The sequence below is a fragment of the Sinohyriopsis cumingii genome, chromosome 10, assembly GCF_028554795.1.
Source record: "Sinohyriopsis cumingii isolate HCF-2022 chromosome 10, ASM2855479v2, whole genome shotgun sequence".
Lineage (NCBI taxonomy): Eukaryota > Metazoa > Mollusca > Bivalvia > Unionida > Unionidae > Sinohyriopsis > Sinohyriopsis cumingii.
In genome coordinates, this window is record NC_142970.1 from 75,941,542 (window position 1) to 75,956,136 (window position 14,595).

Consider the following 14,595-nt stretch of genomic DNA (forward strand, 5'->3'; position numbering starts at 1 on the left):
AAAAACTGTAAGTAGTTGCTGCATCACCCAAAGTCTGCCAAGCCATTTTATTTGCATCGAGAAGCCTCATTTACCTTCACCAGACATCACACTAGGCCTTTATTCCAACATCCTGAGTAGGAAAGATATTTTGCATGCCTTGGTTTCAATTCCATATGATCCTGATATTATGCAAAGTATGTTTCATATGGCAATGTGACAGATGTCCCATGCTATATTTTGTAAAAGTTTTCATGGAAACATCTCTAAATATGGCTAAAATTATACGACACTTTACTTTTTTCATTAGATATGCAAAACCATTCTTAACTCCTTAAAAGGCAATATCTTGCTTCTGACAAACAATAAAGCATGATGGGTTGGAATAATCCACTTGATCATGTTCAGAGATACATGATTTAAGTTTTGTTTTGTTATTACCAAATGATATGATAAATGGTATACCAAACATCCATTCCCAAAATTATGAGCATCTTTCAGTGCATTCCCCAAGAATCAGTAGCAGCCCTCGTACCTCCATTATGGTGGGTGGCAACTCAAAAGGCGTTACCTACTATAATATCAAATATATCATCTTTCACAACTCAGATGCAATCAAATGACAATTTTGATCATGGAAATAAATCAAGTTTTACTTTTTTACACAGTCAACCCAATTTTCTTCATGGAGTAACTGTGCCCATTTGACTCCAATATCCAAACAGTTCTTTGCTTAAAGCATGAGATGCAAGCCAACACATTTTTTTACCAGAGCATGCGATGAAGATCTCAAGAATGTGTCAAGGCGGGTAACATATATTTTTAAGTCAATGTGACCTTGGAGTTTGAGCTCAAAACCACAAAATCAATAGATGTATTCCTTGTCTAAAATATAAGTCATCCTCAAACTTTGGTCAAATTAGGTTATAGAGTGCTTAAAGTAATTTGTTGAAGCTGTATTTGGGAATCTTTGCCCCCAAATCATTACGTGTCTTTAGTCTCAAATGCATGACATCCACAATCTCTGGTGTATAGTTTGTAACAAAGAACAGAAGATATTGTCAGTAAACTATATTTCCCTAAATGGTCAGTAACCCTGACTACAAAATCAATGTAACAGTATGAATTTTGGAAGATGACTATTGTACCATAACTAAGTGGAATCTTGTTGCCATCAAGGTGACATGTAACAATTAACTTTAGCGTATAGGCTTGGCCTGCAATAAACAACTGCCTGTCAAAAAACTGGATGCTCTGTTGCAAGGGATAGGGCATGATTGATTTTTAAATAGGACCTGCTGGAATAATGGTTAGAGATATTGAAGAGGTGATATTAACGTGGGGTTAAGTGGCAGGAAACGCAACATAGAGACAAACCACAAACAATTCTGTGCCATATGGATCGTGTGCGTGTGATTTGGATTTTTAATGTAGCTTTCACAATTTTACAGTCATATTGCTACAATTCTGCAGTATGGAAGTTTATAGTGATGTCTAGCACTAGGGTATATTGCCACGGACATGTAGCATGATGTCCCACCCAGCCACATTATAGTAGGCTGACCAGTCCTAACAGTAACCTCTTAATGTTAAGCGCCTAGCAATACAGCTGTTAGAAACATTTTTATAAGTCTTTGGTATGACTCTGCTGGGGTTCAATCCCTCAAACTCCTGCATCTGAGGTGGACAATATAACCACTAGGCCACTGGATCAGTCAGGTGTCATTTGGAAACAAGTGTCTAAAATTAGTTTTTCCTGAAGAGTTATTAATAAAGGCGGACCAGAGAGAATTATTCTAAGTTAAATGAGAAGTGTGCTTCCATGACAAAATTCAATGTTTTAAATATTCTTCCCCAAACGTTTTGGCAGTCCAAATTTTTCTGAGAAAGTGGATGCCCCACTCCAAGAAAAAGAGCAAGTATGTTTCCTCATTAAAACATTGCCCATGCGATGGGTGTCTGGAAGTGAGGGACATGAATACAATCAGTCACAGAAAAGAGAGCGTGTCTTGGAAAGCATAAGGGCAAAAGAGCTCTATATGTAAACCAGTGGAGAAAGAGAACAGACAAGCAAGTTATGGCGGAAGACCCAAATGAGGTTGGAGAGAGAAAAGAGGAAAAGGAATACAGCAACTCTGACCTTTCACAAACACTGAATTTGGAAGGAGACGCAAACAGGTTATGCCGGCATGCTGAGCAATGAGTTTAATTGTTAACTCGACTCTATGATCAAATTTGTTTTATTGGTATAACAGAATGAATAACTGCATTTCTTATAAATTTTGAAATTCTATTTCTAAGAGAAAGTATATCCAATGTCATGTTCAATTTCATACTGTTTATGTAATTGATTAAATTGTTATTTTTTTAATGGTAGGGTTGTGTTGTCCTATTCAATATCACTACTCAGATCTCTGGTATTCCATCCATTAATTTCATATTTGACATTGTTATTTACTCAGTCTGGGCAATAACACCACAGTCAATCATCTCCTAGATAACAATAACCAACAAAAGTGCCATGTAACAAGTGAGGCATTCTCTCTCAATCAGTTAGTGTCTTTTTCATCTCCTATGTGGGCCATTTACATGGTTTGGTCAAAGCAGTGAGTATTCATGTAGATAACCATCTTCAGTCTTTTACTCCTAGTCACCCTGACTATTGATACCTAAAATTAATCAGACTCTTCCCAAAGGCATGCTGATCAAATTGTTTGGTAACCACAGACAGTAGGGAGCATAACTTATTCCTAACAAAATAAAGAACAAGCAGACTGACATCTGTAGAACAGGTGCACATATATTATTAAATGGTTGTTGTATAAAAACCGTAAGAAGAAACATTAAGGTTGCCATGCATTACTAGAAGGTACAGCTTACATATACCTAGTCCAGAGGTCTCAAACTGATGGCCAATGGAATCATTTCCTGCAGCCCGCAACGATATATGGAATTTGTTGTTGTTGTTATAGGGTTTAAAGCCATTTTTCAACGCAAGATAGGCTATACATGGCAGCCAGTATAAATGGTGGAGGAAGAACCTGGAAAACCCCCAGAAAGAACCACCAACCCACGAGAAGCTACCAGCAAGCTTTCTCACATACCCACACTAGCCAAGCCTGAGACTCAAACCCACACAGACAGAGGTGAGATGGCTGAGATCCATAACAGTGAGCATTTTAGACCACTCTGCCACTTTTGGCCCCACGGAATTTGTAAAATAATTAATAATGCAATTTTTTTTACAGTCAGCCAGTTTAATACAAATTGGATTGTTACATCATTTACTTCTTCTTTCCAACATTTCAACTAGCTACTATTTTTTTTATATGAACCACTTTTGACATGTCAAAACTTACTAATCTTTGAATTTCAATAAATGTCGAAACTCATTAATGTTTGAATTTGAATGTTTAAACTATCCAAGTTATATTTATTCCAAACGTCTGACATAATGTAGTTTTAATTTCATCTATGGCAACTATAAAATTAAAATTGTAAAAACACCTCACTGGTTGACGTTTTTGTGCTCACATTTGTGACTCTAACAAGTGAAAGGATGATGCCAATTAATGCAGCAATATACTGATTAAATACTACCAACACCTAATTATCATGTAAAAAATTCCAATTGCAACTACAGTAGCTTATCACTGGGAAAATATTTCAATATAAATTAAGGAAGAATCCCTCACTTTTTATTTGTGTTTTCAAAACAGGTGAATTGGAAGATCCAAACTGCACTTTTTCCTACTTGGATATACAAAAGAAAAATTCATAGTGCAGCATGCATTTCAGTTTTTTTTAATTATCTAAGTATTTTTTTTTTCTTCTCTTGCTGGGAGTATACTATGCAAAAATAAGAGCAACTCTTGAGTAACATCTAATTTTCATGCACAAAATTCAATGTCATATTCCAGAAAATAACAACAACAATCTCCCAACTATAACAACAAATAATACTTTTACTACAATAAAATCTAGAATGGATTGATGCTTTTCTGAGAAGAATTTCCAGGAATTTAATACAATACCATTTTTTGGTAAAGACTAAGTAGAATGTTATGTATACTATATTAATTTTTTTAATGATTATACACTGTTATGGGTCATTTTGTAGTTGCTGTTGTGAGGTTTAATGCCATTTTTCAGCACACGATAGGCTATATATGGCGGCCAGTATTAATGGTGGCGGAAGGACCAGGGAAAACCCCGGAAAGATCCACCGACCCACGAGAAGCTATTGGCAAGCTTTCTCGCATACCCACATTGGCTGAATCCAAGACTCAAAAAAGCGCAGACAGGTAAGATGGCAGTGATCCATAACGAGACCGCTTTCGACCACTCGGGTACCCAGGTCATTTTGTAAAGAACATATTAAACAGTAATCTTGTCCGTTATTGTGGGCTTTTACTTTAAGATAATGTAATTGTGTTTGTAAACATGTTAACATGAATGTGAATTCAGGACATTGGTATTACCCTCTGAAAAACATGATCTACCTGCCCTTTTCTTAACAGCTTGCTAATATTTATGTAAACAGACATGATCTTTTTCTGTTCTTTTTTTTAATACAAATTTGATGGAAATTCTAAGATCACAGACTATTTCCCAAAAATGGTTTATTGCGACATAGCTCAAGAAAGAAGGTATATACATCATACATGTAATGTTGTTTAAATCAGAATTACTATTCCTATCTTAACATTTGTAGTGGAATAGGTCTTTTAGATGTGTTCAATTATTATCTGAGGAGATTTATTTATTTTAATTACCAGTATTCATTGGAATTACAAAGTTTTCATTGACTTTAGGATAAAATCACTCTTTAAGGATTATTGTGAATTAATTCAAGGACATATTCTTGGTTACATCAATTTGAAACAGCAAGACCATTTGCAAATTTAATACCATTCACATATCAGATCATGCAAGATTTATTTAGAACACCACTGGAATTCATTTGGAACATTACACTTTTGGAAATGTGATATAATTTATAGGATTATTTGGGATTTAATTCACAATACTGTTAAGTTCCTTTTATTAAAAGGAAATAAATTATCTGTTGAATTTTACAAAACTTGATGACTTTTTTATCTTTTCTGTTACTTAGTTGAAGACCATAGAGTTGTAACAAGACAACATGAAAAGTCTTTTAGTACAATCCTGATGACAATATAATCATCCATGCTGGGGGGGGGGTTAGTGACTGCAACATTTTCAAGACAGCCAATGTAACATCAATATTGAATATGCCAATGGCAACATTTCCACTTAAAAACAGCTAGGTATCATAAGTCTGCTGGTGAAAACCCGATGTTGATATAAGCATACATTTAGCAGGAGCGGAGATAACGACACCTTCAACATGGCCATAATGGTGGTCATACTGTGAGTCATTTTACATTGTTTTCATTCAGGACTAACTAGACATCAGAAGAACTCTTCTGACGAATACCCATCTCAAAATGACTTTCCATTGAAGAGTAGAGCAAGAATTTCCAAATGACCATTGGGTCATCAGTTTAGCTTAATTGTCATTTATGACCAACTAGACATCAAAACAAGTCTTTCAGTTAAAACACTATGCTGAATTGACCATTAAATTGGTCACTGTGGTGGCCTGAGTGGCACCATTTGCATTAGACACCTTAAGTTTTTAGTAAAATCCACATGTTAATAAGAAATCCATTTAGCACAAGAAGTGATGACAAAGTTCTCAAAATAGCCACTATGACAGCCATATTGAAAGAGTAATGATAAAAAGCTTATAAGATTGATCAAGGCTGTGACAGCTATAATGAAACTCAGATCAGCACCCTTTTCATTTAAGACTAACTAGACATCATCAGAAGCCTTTTAGTTAAAACATTATATCACCATCCATTTAGAAGTAATGACAAGATTTTCAACTAGACGATACCTGTATGTTAAGACTTCTGGTGAAAACTCTGTTTTCATATTGGATGACTGAGTAGCAGCGTCTTCATTTAGGACCAACGAGACCATGAGATGAATGTGTGTATAAGAAAAGGTTCACTGCCATCATCAATGTAGTTTAGGAGATTTGACAACAAATTAGCAGTAACAGACAAATGGATGGGTAACAAATGATGCATGATAGACAATCATACTACCTCTTCTGTTCTATAACAAGTAAAGCTAATAACAATTTTTAATAGTGCCTAAAGTAGTGTAAACCATGCCAACCCAACCCTTATCACCCATATGAAACTAAGCGAATCTAAACAAAGGTTTAGCAGTATAGAAAATTTATGTGATCCACTGATTTTCACTGAAGTAAATTAAATCTCCCATTCACTACTGAAAACTGTCTTTTGTTTCTTATGGTCTTTCTTCAGGTAATTTCCACTGTCTGATTTGGAATCACCAATGTTTAATCATCAATGACAGATCTAGATGGGGCTAGCTGGGTAATCTCATGCTCGTTCTGAAGGTGCAGTATTCATTTTTCAGAATGATCATTCATCATTTGTTTAATTTGAAAATATGTGACACACATTATGAGTTGATAATGGAAATCACTGAAATATATAATACACGATACCAGTGGACACCATAATGGCAGGCCAATCATGTGATTATGTCAGCGCAAATCCAAACACAAAGGTCATGTACCAGAAGCATGGTCAAGTCAGGTACAACAGATACATGTAGTGGCCAAGTGAGCCAGTAATTATCCTGGATTATATTAATAATCACACATATAAGAAAAGTAGTTGTTGTAGGGTTTAATGCCATTTTCAGCACACGATAGGCTATACATGGCGACTAGTATTAATGGTGGAGGAAGAACCCGGGAAATACCCGGAAAGAACCACCTACCCTCGAGAAGCTAATGGCAAGCTTTCTCACAAACCCACAATGGCCGAATCCGAGACTCGAACCTACACAGTCAGAGGTGAAATGGCAGTGATCCGTAACAGAGAGCGCTTTAGACCACTTGGCCGATCGGGGACCCTATAAGAAAATAAAAGGTGTTATTTGAATGATGGGGGTTTTATTATTTGGTGATAGGGTATTTAATTAACTGAGTACTTTTTAATGGATGTTAGGAAAAAAAGTATGGCTTCTAAAGTGTGACATGGCTAATATGATAGCCCATAGGAAAGCTACCGTAATTTTAGGCCCAATGAAAATACACAATACTTTCAACTGTTAAATATATCAAGCAAATAAATTAACTGTACTTTTCCAATGATAAGCCCTGCCGTAATGGACATTTTGGTCATCAGATTAGCACAGCTTCCATATAAGACCAACTGGACATCATACAAAGGCATATGGTGAAAACCCCAATTCATTTTTACTTTCTGTTTAAGTAGAGATTCGATAACAAAAGTTTTAAAATGGATGCCATGGTGGCCATATTGGATATCAGATCAGAACCATTTTTATTTAAGATCAGCTAGACATATTAAGTAGTCTTTTGGTGAATACCCCATGTTGACACAACCATCCATAATGGATGATTAGAAATAACAATATTTTAAAATTGGCCACTGTGGTGGCCACACTGAACTTATTATCAGTACCACTGTCAATTAAGCCCAAGATGTTTTTTTAGTTAAAGCTCCATGATGATATGACCATCCATTCAAAAGTAGCAATGACAAGACTTTCAAGATGTCTAATGTAGTGGCCATATTGGATATTAGATCAGCACCATTTTAGTTAGGACCAAGCAGACATTATACAACGTCTCTTAGTGAAAACCCCATGTTGATATGGACATACAGTCAAAAGAAGTAGCAATAACAAGATTTCCATGATGGCTGTCATTTGGGCCATACCGGAAGTCAGACTGGCATCATTTTATCAAGAATGAAATCGCTAGCAGCAGAATGGCCATTCATTCAGAAGTAACAGTAACAAGAATTTCAAGTTGGTCAGTGGCAGCCATACTGGTGGTACCATTTTCATTAGGGAGCAACTGGATGTCAAGTGAAAACAGAATGGTGATAAGACCATCCATTTAGGAATAGTGATAACAATATTTTTAAGATGGACACTGTGGTCGCCATATTGGATGTCAGAGCAGCACCATTTTTTAGACCCTGGGATGAATGTGACTGTAAAGTCTCATGTAAATCCTATAAGTAGCTTAGGAGAAGCAGCAAAAAAATCTTGTGTTAACTAACACAAACAATAGACTACTGAAGACAGTCAATAGACCATCTAAAATCACTTCTGGTATATGACCAGCAGAGCTAAAAAGCAACAACAACATAATACATGTATCTATTAGTTTAAAATTTAATTATTTTAAAAACAAATTAATCTTGAGTTAAAAGAAAACAAAATATCCTATTGAAAGCACCCTTCCCCACTACTGGCTCGTTCCTTGCTGGACTTCAAAGATGGTCACAAATATTCAACAGCCAAACCATACCATCTTTTATGTAACGATCTGAAATTGTGGATCAACATTTTTATAACTATTGCGACCATTACTTTGTAAAGTAAAAATTCAGTTAAAAAAAACAGTAATAATCAAAGGTTAAAAGCCTAAAGATATGCATGTAAACAACACAGAAACAAGGTGGGGGCCAATCATTATGCATATATAGTGGGCATTTTTATATATAAAAAATTCATATTGTAACTGCAGGTACCTGTAATTCGTCATGAACATCCATCATATGTGATATCATCAATTTTGCATTTAAACTGAAATGCCTACTATTATGCAAGTTTAATTGTGAAATGGGTATCTCAGGTAGATACGATTGTATTTTTGTTATTGATAGAATAAACAAGCAACAGTCACATTGAGTCAAACTGCATGATCAACCAACTTCTTCCATACTTTGGCATATTCTTCCAACTGGCTACACTGCTAGATCCCTGTTATGCCTTCAAATCCCTGCATTACATTTGTAATAATTACAATGTGCTTTCAGTAAGGCAATTGCGAGCCCGCGATTGTATTTGAAAATATTGAGACGGCTTTTCCGGAAGCTGATTAAGCCAATATAGGCCAGTTCGATAAGGGTTGTTACCGCCGCTGAAAATAGGCTCCCTTGCAGAGCTCTTTGGTACATTGAATCCAGAAACCGTGTTTGTGAATTTACAATCCATATTTCCGGTGAGCAATACTCCCGTTATGGATGCATCAACTAGCGTGCCAAAAGCGAATAGGAAGAGACATTATTGCAGTGTTTGTTCCAATTATCGGGGAAAATCTGTTGCAAACAAAACTATAATTTTCCACAAGTTTCCTGCAGACGAAAGGTTGAGAAAAGCATGGATAAGGCGTATTAAAATTTTGATGCCACAATTCGCTTACAACAGACATGACCGCCTGTGTTCAGTGCATTTCTTAGATGGAAAATTTACCAAAGAACACAACATTGCATCGGTTTTCAACATGAAGTCGAAAAGAAAGATATTTGCATTGTCCAAGGTAATTTAATCTGAATTTATTAACGAATAACTCCATTTAAAAACTGCTTTTATATCGTTGAAAGCTTTCTTGTGCTTATAAAAAGAGGGGTATCTGTTACATTTAATTTGGAGAGATAATGATACATTTATATAACAAAAAGCAGTAAATAATCAGTATTGTCCAATATGTAGTAAGATTGTGCATCTTGTATCTCAAATGCATGCTTGAATTAAGAATGTTAAATATAATGTTACATGTTAATGAATAAATTATCTTAGGTTAAATTTGTTTATGGTTAAAGCACATAATGATTTGCCCAGAAATTATTTGTTAAGTTATTGAAAACTTAAATAATGTCAAATGATATATGACCAATATTGCCAAGTTTCACATATCTTTTCAGTGCTTTTTGGAGAAGTCAACTGCATCACAGCCTAATACAATGGATCTCAATGCTGATGCTGCGAGTGATTTTGAAAAAAGTGAAGACCAAACAACACTGAAGACAACTTGTTGCGCAGAACAGGTCTCCCTGATTTTCAATGACTACTGTGGAGCAGTTGAAGAAAAAGATATGTGTAGATTCTTATAGAAAGACATCCAGACATATCCATTTACTGTAGATTGTAATGAAAATGGAGTTCGAACAGTTTCAGAGCCTTTAGTCACTACTGTTGGTACACAGACAGATGATAATTACTGTTCATGTCAGAGTGAAACATTTGGTAAGGTTATGCAGGTGGACTCATCTACAGACATTCAGGAAAAGCAAGCAAAATCAATTGGGATTTAAGTAAAAGGACCTGACATTGCCTTTGAAGATATCAGTGAATCCAGTGAAAAGTGTATGTTTTACACTGGAATTCCAGATCCTAACACAATTCGTCTTTTATTTGATGCATTGAATGATGCTGGAGTACATACACAACGAAAAGGAGATGGCAAAAATCAGGGTCGCCCCAGATCTTTAAAACCAATGGATGCATTTATTTTAGTCTTGATGAAGTTACGGCTTGGCCTTCTGTTGCAAGACTTGGCAGGAAGATTTCATATTTCAAAGACTACGTGCAGTCACAATACAAACAGCTGGATATCATATTTGAGTGAAAAATGGTGTTTTTGATTTCCTGGCCATCGCGTGCACTTGTTAATAAGTATCTGCCTCACAAATTCAAGAAGAAGTATCCTTCTTGCAGAGTAATAATCGACTGTACAGAAATATACACAGAGACACCTCAATCACTTGCAAACAAGTAACTGATGTATTCAAACTACAAATCACATATGACCTACAAGACATTAATAGGTATTAGTTCTTCTGGTCTAATAACATTTGCATCAGATTTGTGGGCTGGAAGTATCAGCGATAAACAGCTCACCCGGGCTAGTGGGATATTGGAAAAGCGTGAACTAGGAGATGCATCTATGGCTGATAAAGGTTTCCTTATATCTGACCTAACTACTCCAAGAGGAATCCATTTGATCATTCCACCACTGAAGTTTCAGAGATTTTATAGACGTCAGGTTGAAGAAACAAGAAGAATAGCAAATTTAAGAATAGATGTAGAAAGAGCTATTGAGAGGGTCAAGAACTTTTGCATTCTGCAGGGTGTCATGCCTATCACTATAGCACATCAGGCTAGCAACATTTGGAAAATTTGTGTGGCGTTGGCAAATCTCCCACAACCACTTGTTCATGATAATGAACATGATGATTGATATAAATGATTGATTAACTATGAACAATGTGCTGGCTATGTGAGCCAGAGGTCACAATTTGATACTTGGTTTAACACATTTTCTTTACATTTGAGTGTAAAAACACCGTGGTAACCATTTTGATTTTGTTTACCTACATGTACATATGATGATTAAATCTGAACATCCATATATATCAAAATCAAAATCTATATTGTCAAAATTTATTATATTTTTCTTGCATGCTATTTAGCATGATGTTTACTTCAAATAAAGTCTTGGAATATATAAGCCACAGTGGCCCATGCATAATCTTCCTTTAAAGAATGCAAATAAATTACATATTCTACTCATAAGAAGTAAGTGTGCAATCAGTGGTCCTATAAGTGTCACAGCAACATTATACTTTTATATGTAAAATGCATGATCAAGTCAACAAGTTGTCTGTTATCATTGCTTTGTAGTGTTTGTGTATTGAGAGAGAAATATATGAATGCCTGAGGAATCAACAATTAAATAAAAACAAGCAAAAAAAATCAGTTTCTATCCTTTTTTATTGAATGCACATGATATGATCCAACAACATTATGTTTCTTTTATATATAGAAAATTGAAGTTAAATTAAATTCAGAGTTAACATATCACAAGATAAACATATTTATATTGTGACAAACACACATGCACTTGTTACACTATTAATTATGTTCTTGCGCACATGTGCTTCCTGTTTCACACAGATACCAATTTTCTTAAGATGTCTCTCTCTCTCTCTCTCTCTCTCTCTCTCTCTCTCTCTAACACACACAGACACACACATGAACTTGGCCCAATATAACCTAAAATTTATATTCCACAAGTGCTTTCTCTAAAACATTAATTCCAACCCCAACTCCTCAGCTATGTACAACAGTATAATGAAGCTCGATATTAAGAACACTGACACACACCAAAAGTTCGTATTCAGAATGACTTGAACATGGCATAATTTTGGACACAATGTTTCAATGTCTACATGACAATGGACCTTGTAAATAGTCATAGTTCATTTGACAGATACAGCTGAGTGATGCACATATATACGGGTAAAAAAAGAATTATGCAGTCTTTGATAATGTCATTTGGTGTAAAAGCGGACTAATGCACATTATACATACTGATTACTGATTATATAATGACAAGCCACGCTTGATACGTTCAGAGAAGAGCTCTGGTATAATTGCCTTTAAATAAAAATGAATTCAGTTTTTCAAGCATCAGGATCCAAAATCTTTCATCAAAGAAAATTCTTTCCACATGATATCCCCTAAGGGTCCATATCACAACATCACACCATTTTCTATCACAAACTCCCATCTGACCCTGAACTTGATAATAATAATCATGACCTTGTTTAAGCTTAAGTTCAGCACCAATCACCTCACAACAAAAAGATGGGTCTTTGGTTGCTTCCAATGGTGTCATGTCTCTAAATTTAAATGGACATTTCACTTCTATTAGCCCTAATGATTCCTCAAAGTGTTTGCAGGTCACCAAACCATCGCGACTGCTACCTAGATGGGGAAATTCCTTATTCACCCACAATCCACTCTCTGTTACAATAATGTCAAATAATGGTGAATCAATCTGACATTGTTACACACGAAGTATGCACTCAAACTACATAAAGTTCACTTAGAAAATTATGAAGCCGGTGATTCTAACCGATGAAATCTAAACTATTTCACTGGATGTAGGTCACAGAAAAGATATTTATTATAAAATATGTCACCTGAATATGAACTTTTTTCGACAATTCAGTTGTGTAATGCCTGATACTTGAAAATGAACTCAAAGCCCCAAAATATGCGTTAAATATATACAAACCGCAATAGTGCGGGCACATTAGACTTAAAATCTGATGGAGTAAATTAAGGTCAATATAAAAGCAGCTTTAATTTTAATTGATGCTGCAGAGAGTGTGCACAATAAAGAAAGTATTTTTTCTTCTTCTTCTTAATATTTATTATTTTTGTTAAAAAAGTAAATACTCTTACCCAGCACTGCATGTACAACCAGCAGAATGAACGTTCCCGGTTTCTTTGGATAAACAAATCCAAACATCATAGTCCGGTTTCTTGTTTTTCGTCAGAGTCGGGAGGGAAGAAATAACTTTGCACTTAACAAATCCATGGGTGCAGTCTTCTAATACGGGATGGAATTTAACACTATGTACATGGCGGTCTTCAGCTGTCTTTTGGCCTTCATACTTTCGGAGTCAAATGTACGCCTTTTTTTAAGCACCAGATAATTGTATGAGTCATTTTCACTAACATGTGGTATGTCTTCAACATTACACGTCCAATTATCACGAAGCTGGTTCGGATCAGGTAATATCTCTCCAAACGGTGTCTTGAATTTTTCAATGGTTCGAAACTTCTCATTTATTCGGTCTTGTACATTTATTTCTCTCAACGTCTTAATACCTAAATCTGCCACTCCTTTCGCCCTTTTCAGTAGCTCGGCTTTATTTCCTGAAAGGTGGGCACCTCTATCCCGTAAATATGTCTTTAGGCACTTTACACTAAGGTTTTCCAGGTCACCGGTTTTGTTGATATCTTTGTTGGCTTCCATAGCAGCATATAGATTTGCTCGCCGCAAGAGCGTTGCATCATGGGTCAATTAGGGGACTTAATCAGTCAAGAGACGTAACAACCCTTATTGAACTGGCAAATATAAGCATGTGCATCACGCTCAAAGGTATCACTTCGGAGGTTAAACCTAAACGTGGGGAAAATATCTAGCTAATATATCAGGGTGTACACCTTAAGTTGTATTATTGGGATTAGGTGTTTAAAAAAAATCCCATTACTTAAAACTAAAATTGTACTGCCATTTTTCTGACATGCGAAAAACCTTATTGTTCCTGGCACCATACACATATTTGTTGCTTACGATATACCGACAAATTATATTTAATAACCCATGTTATTGAGTGTAGGATAAAATCCACACAAAGAAATGAAGGACAGAACATAATCCCCTCTACCAGAACAAGTTTTAACTTTTTAAACCGTCAGAAATACTAGCCTATTTTAAAATGGGATGGGGGCAAAAAAGAAATCAGAAATATTAATATTTAATTTAATTAAGGAATTTCATGATAATACAATAATATTATGGCTCAGATTTTATGTAATTCACAAAATAATAGTCAAATACAGCACGCTCAGTTCTTGGTCTATCTCTGTGCTAGGAATGCTCTATTTCCAATGGATATGGTATGCTTTAAAAATGCACGTGTTAAAGAACAGCTAAAGGATTTAATGCAATGGATTAAAAGTGTGTGTAATGATGCTTATAAAAGTGAGGTGAAAAAACAAAAGTGTGTGCAATAAGTCCTTATATCATTAGGCATCTTAATCTCCTTATCTATTACAGTTATTATCTAACATCTAATGGGCTCAACACATTTAATTTATCTACTCAAAGGAGGCCCACACTAAGCTTGAGAATCAAATGGTCCATGG

The 14,595-nt window shown here is 35.4% G+C and overlaps 2 protein-coding genes and 1 pseudogene across 2 annotated transcripts in view; 2 read left to right on the plus strand and 1 right to left on the minus strand.

The window, feature by feature from the left end:
* The first annotated feature begins 6,112 nt into the window (after positions 1-6,112).
* LOC149790409 (uncharacterized) overlaps positions 6,113-14,595 on the plus strand; it is a 116,417-nt gene continuing 107,934 nt past the window's right edge. Inside the window, exon 1 of the mRNA XM_089973217.1 lies at positions 6,113-6,439. The gene's annotated coding sequence lies outside the window, so the exon portion shown is untranslated. The remainder of the gene's footprint in view (positions 6,440-14,595) is intronic.
* LOC149790410 (uncharacterized) lies at positions 9,446-11,617 on the plus strand (annotated as a pseudogene).
* On the minus strand, positions 12,284-13,192 carry LOC149790411 (uncharacterized). Its single transcript, XM_089973216.1, has 2 exons — positions 13,123-13,192; positions 12,284-12,678 (listed from the first exon to the last, which is right to left on the minus strand). Exons 1-2 carry the CDS (start codon positions 13,190-13,192, stop codon positions 12,284-12,286), a joined length of 465 nt encoding a protein of 154 aa, XP_089829342.1.

Coding starts and splice junctions, on each gene's coding strand:
- LOC149790411 (XM_089973216.1), bottom strand. CDS start 13,192: ATGATGTTTGGATTTGTTTATCCAAAGAAACCGGGAACGTTCATTCTG. Junction 12,679..13,122: donor GGTTGTACATGCAGTGCTGG/GTAAGAGTATTT, acceptor TTATTGTAACAG/AGAGTGGATTGTGGGTGAAT.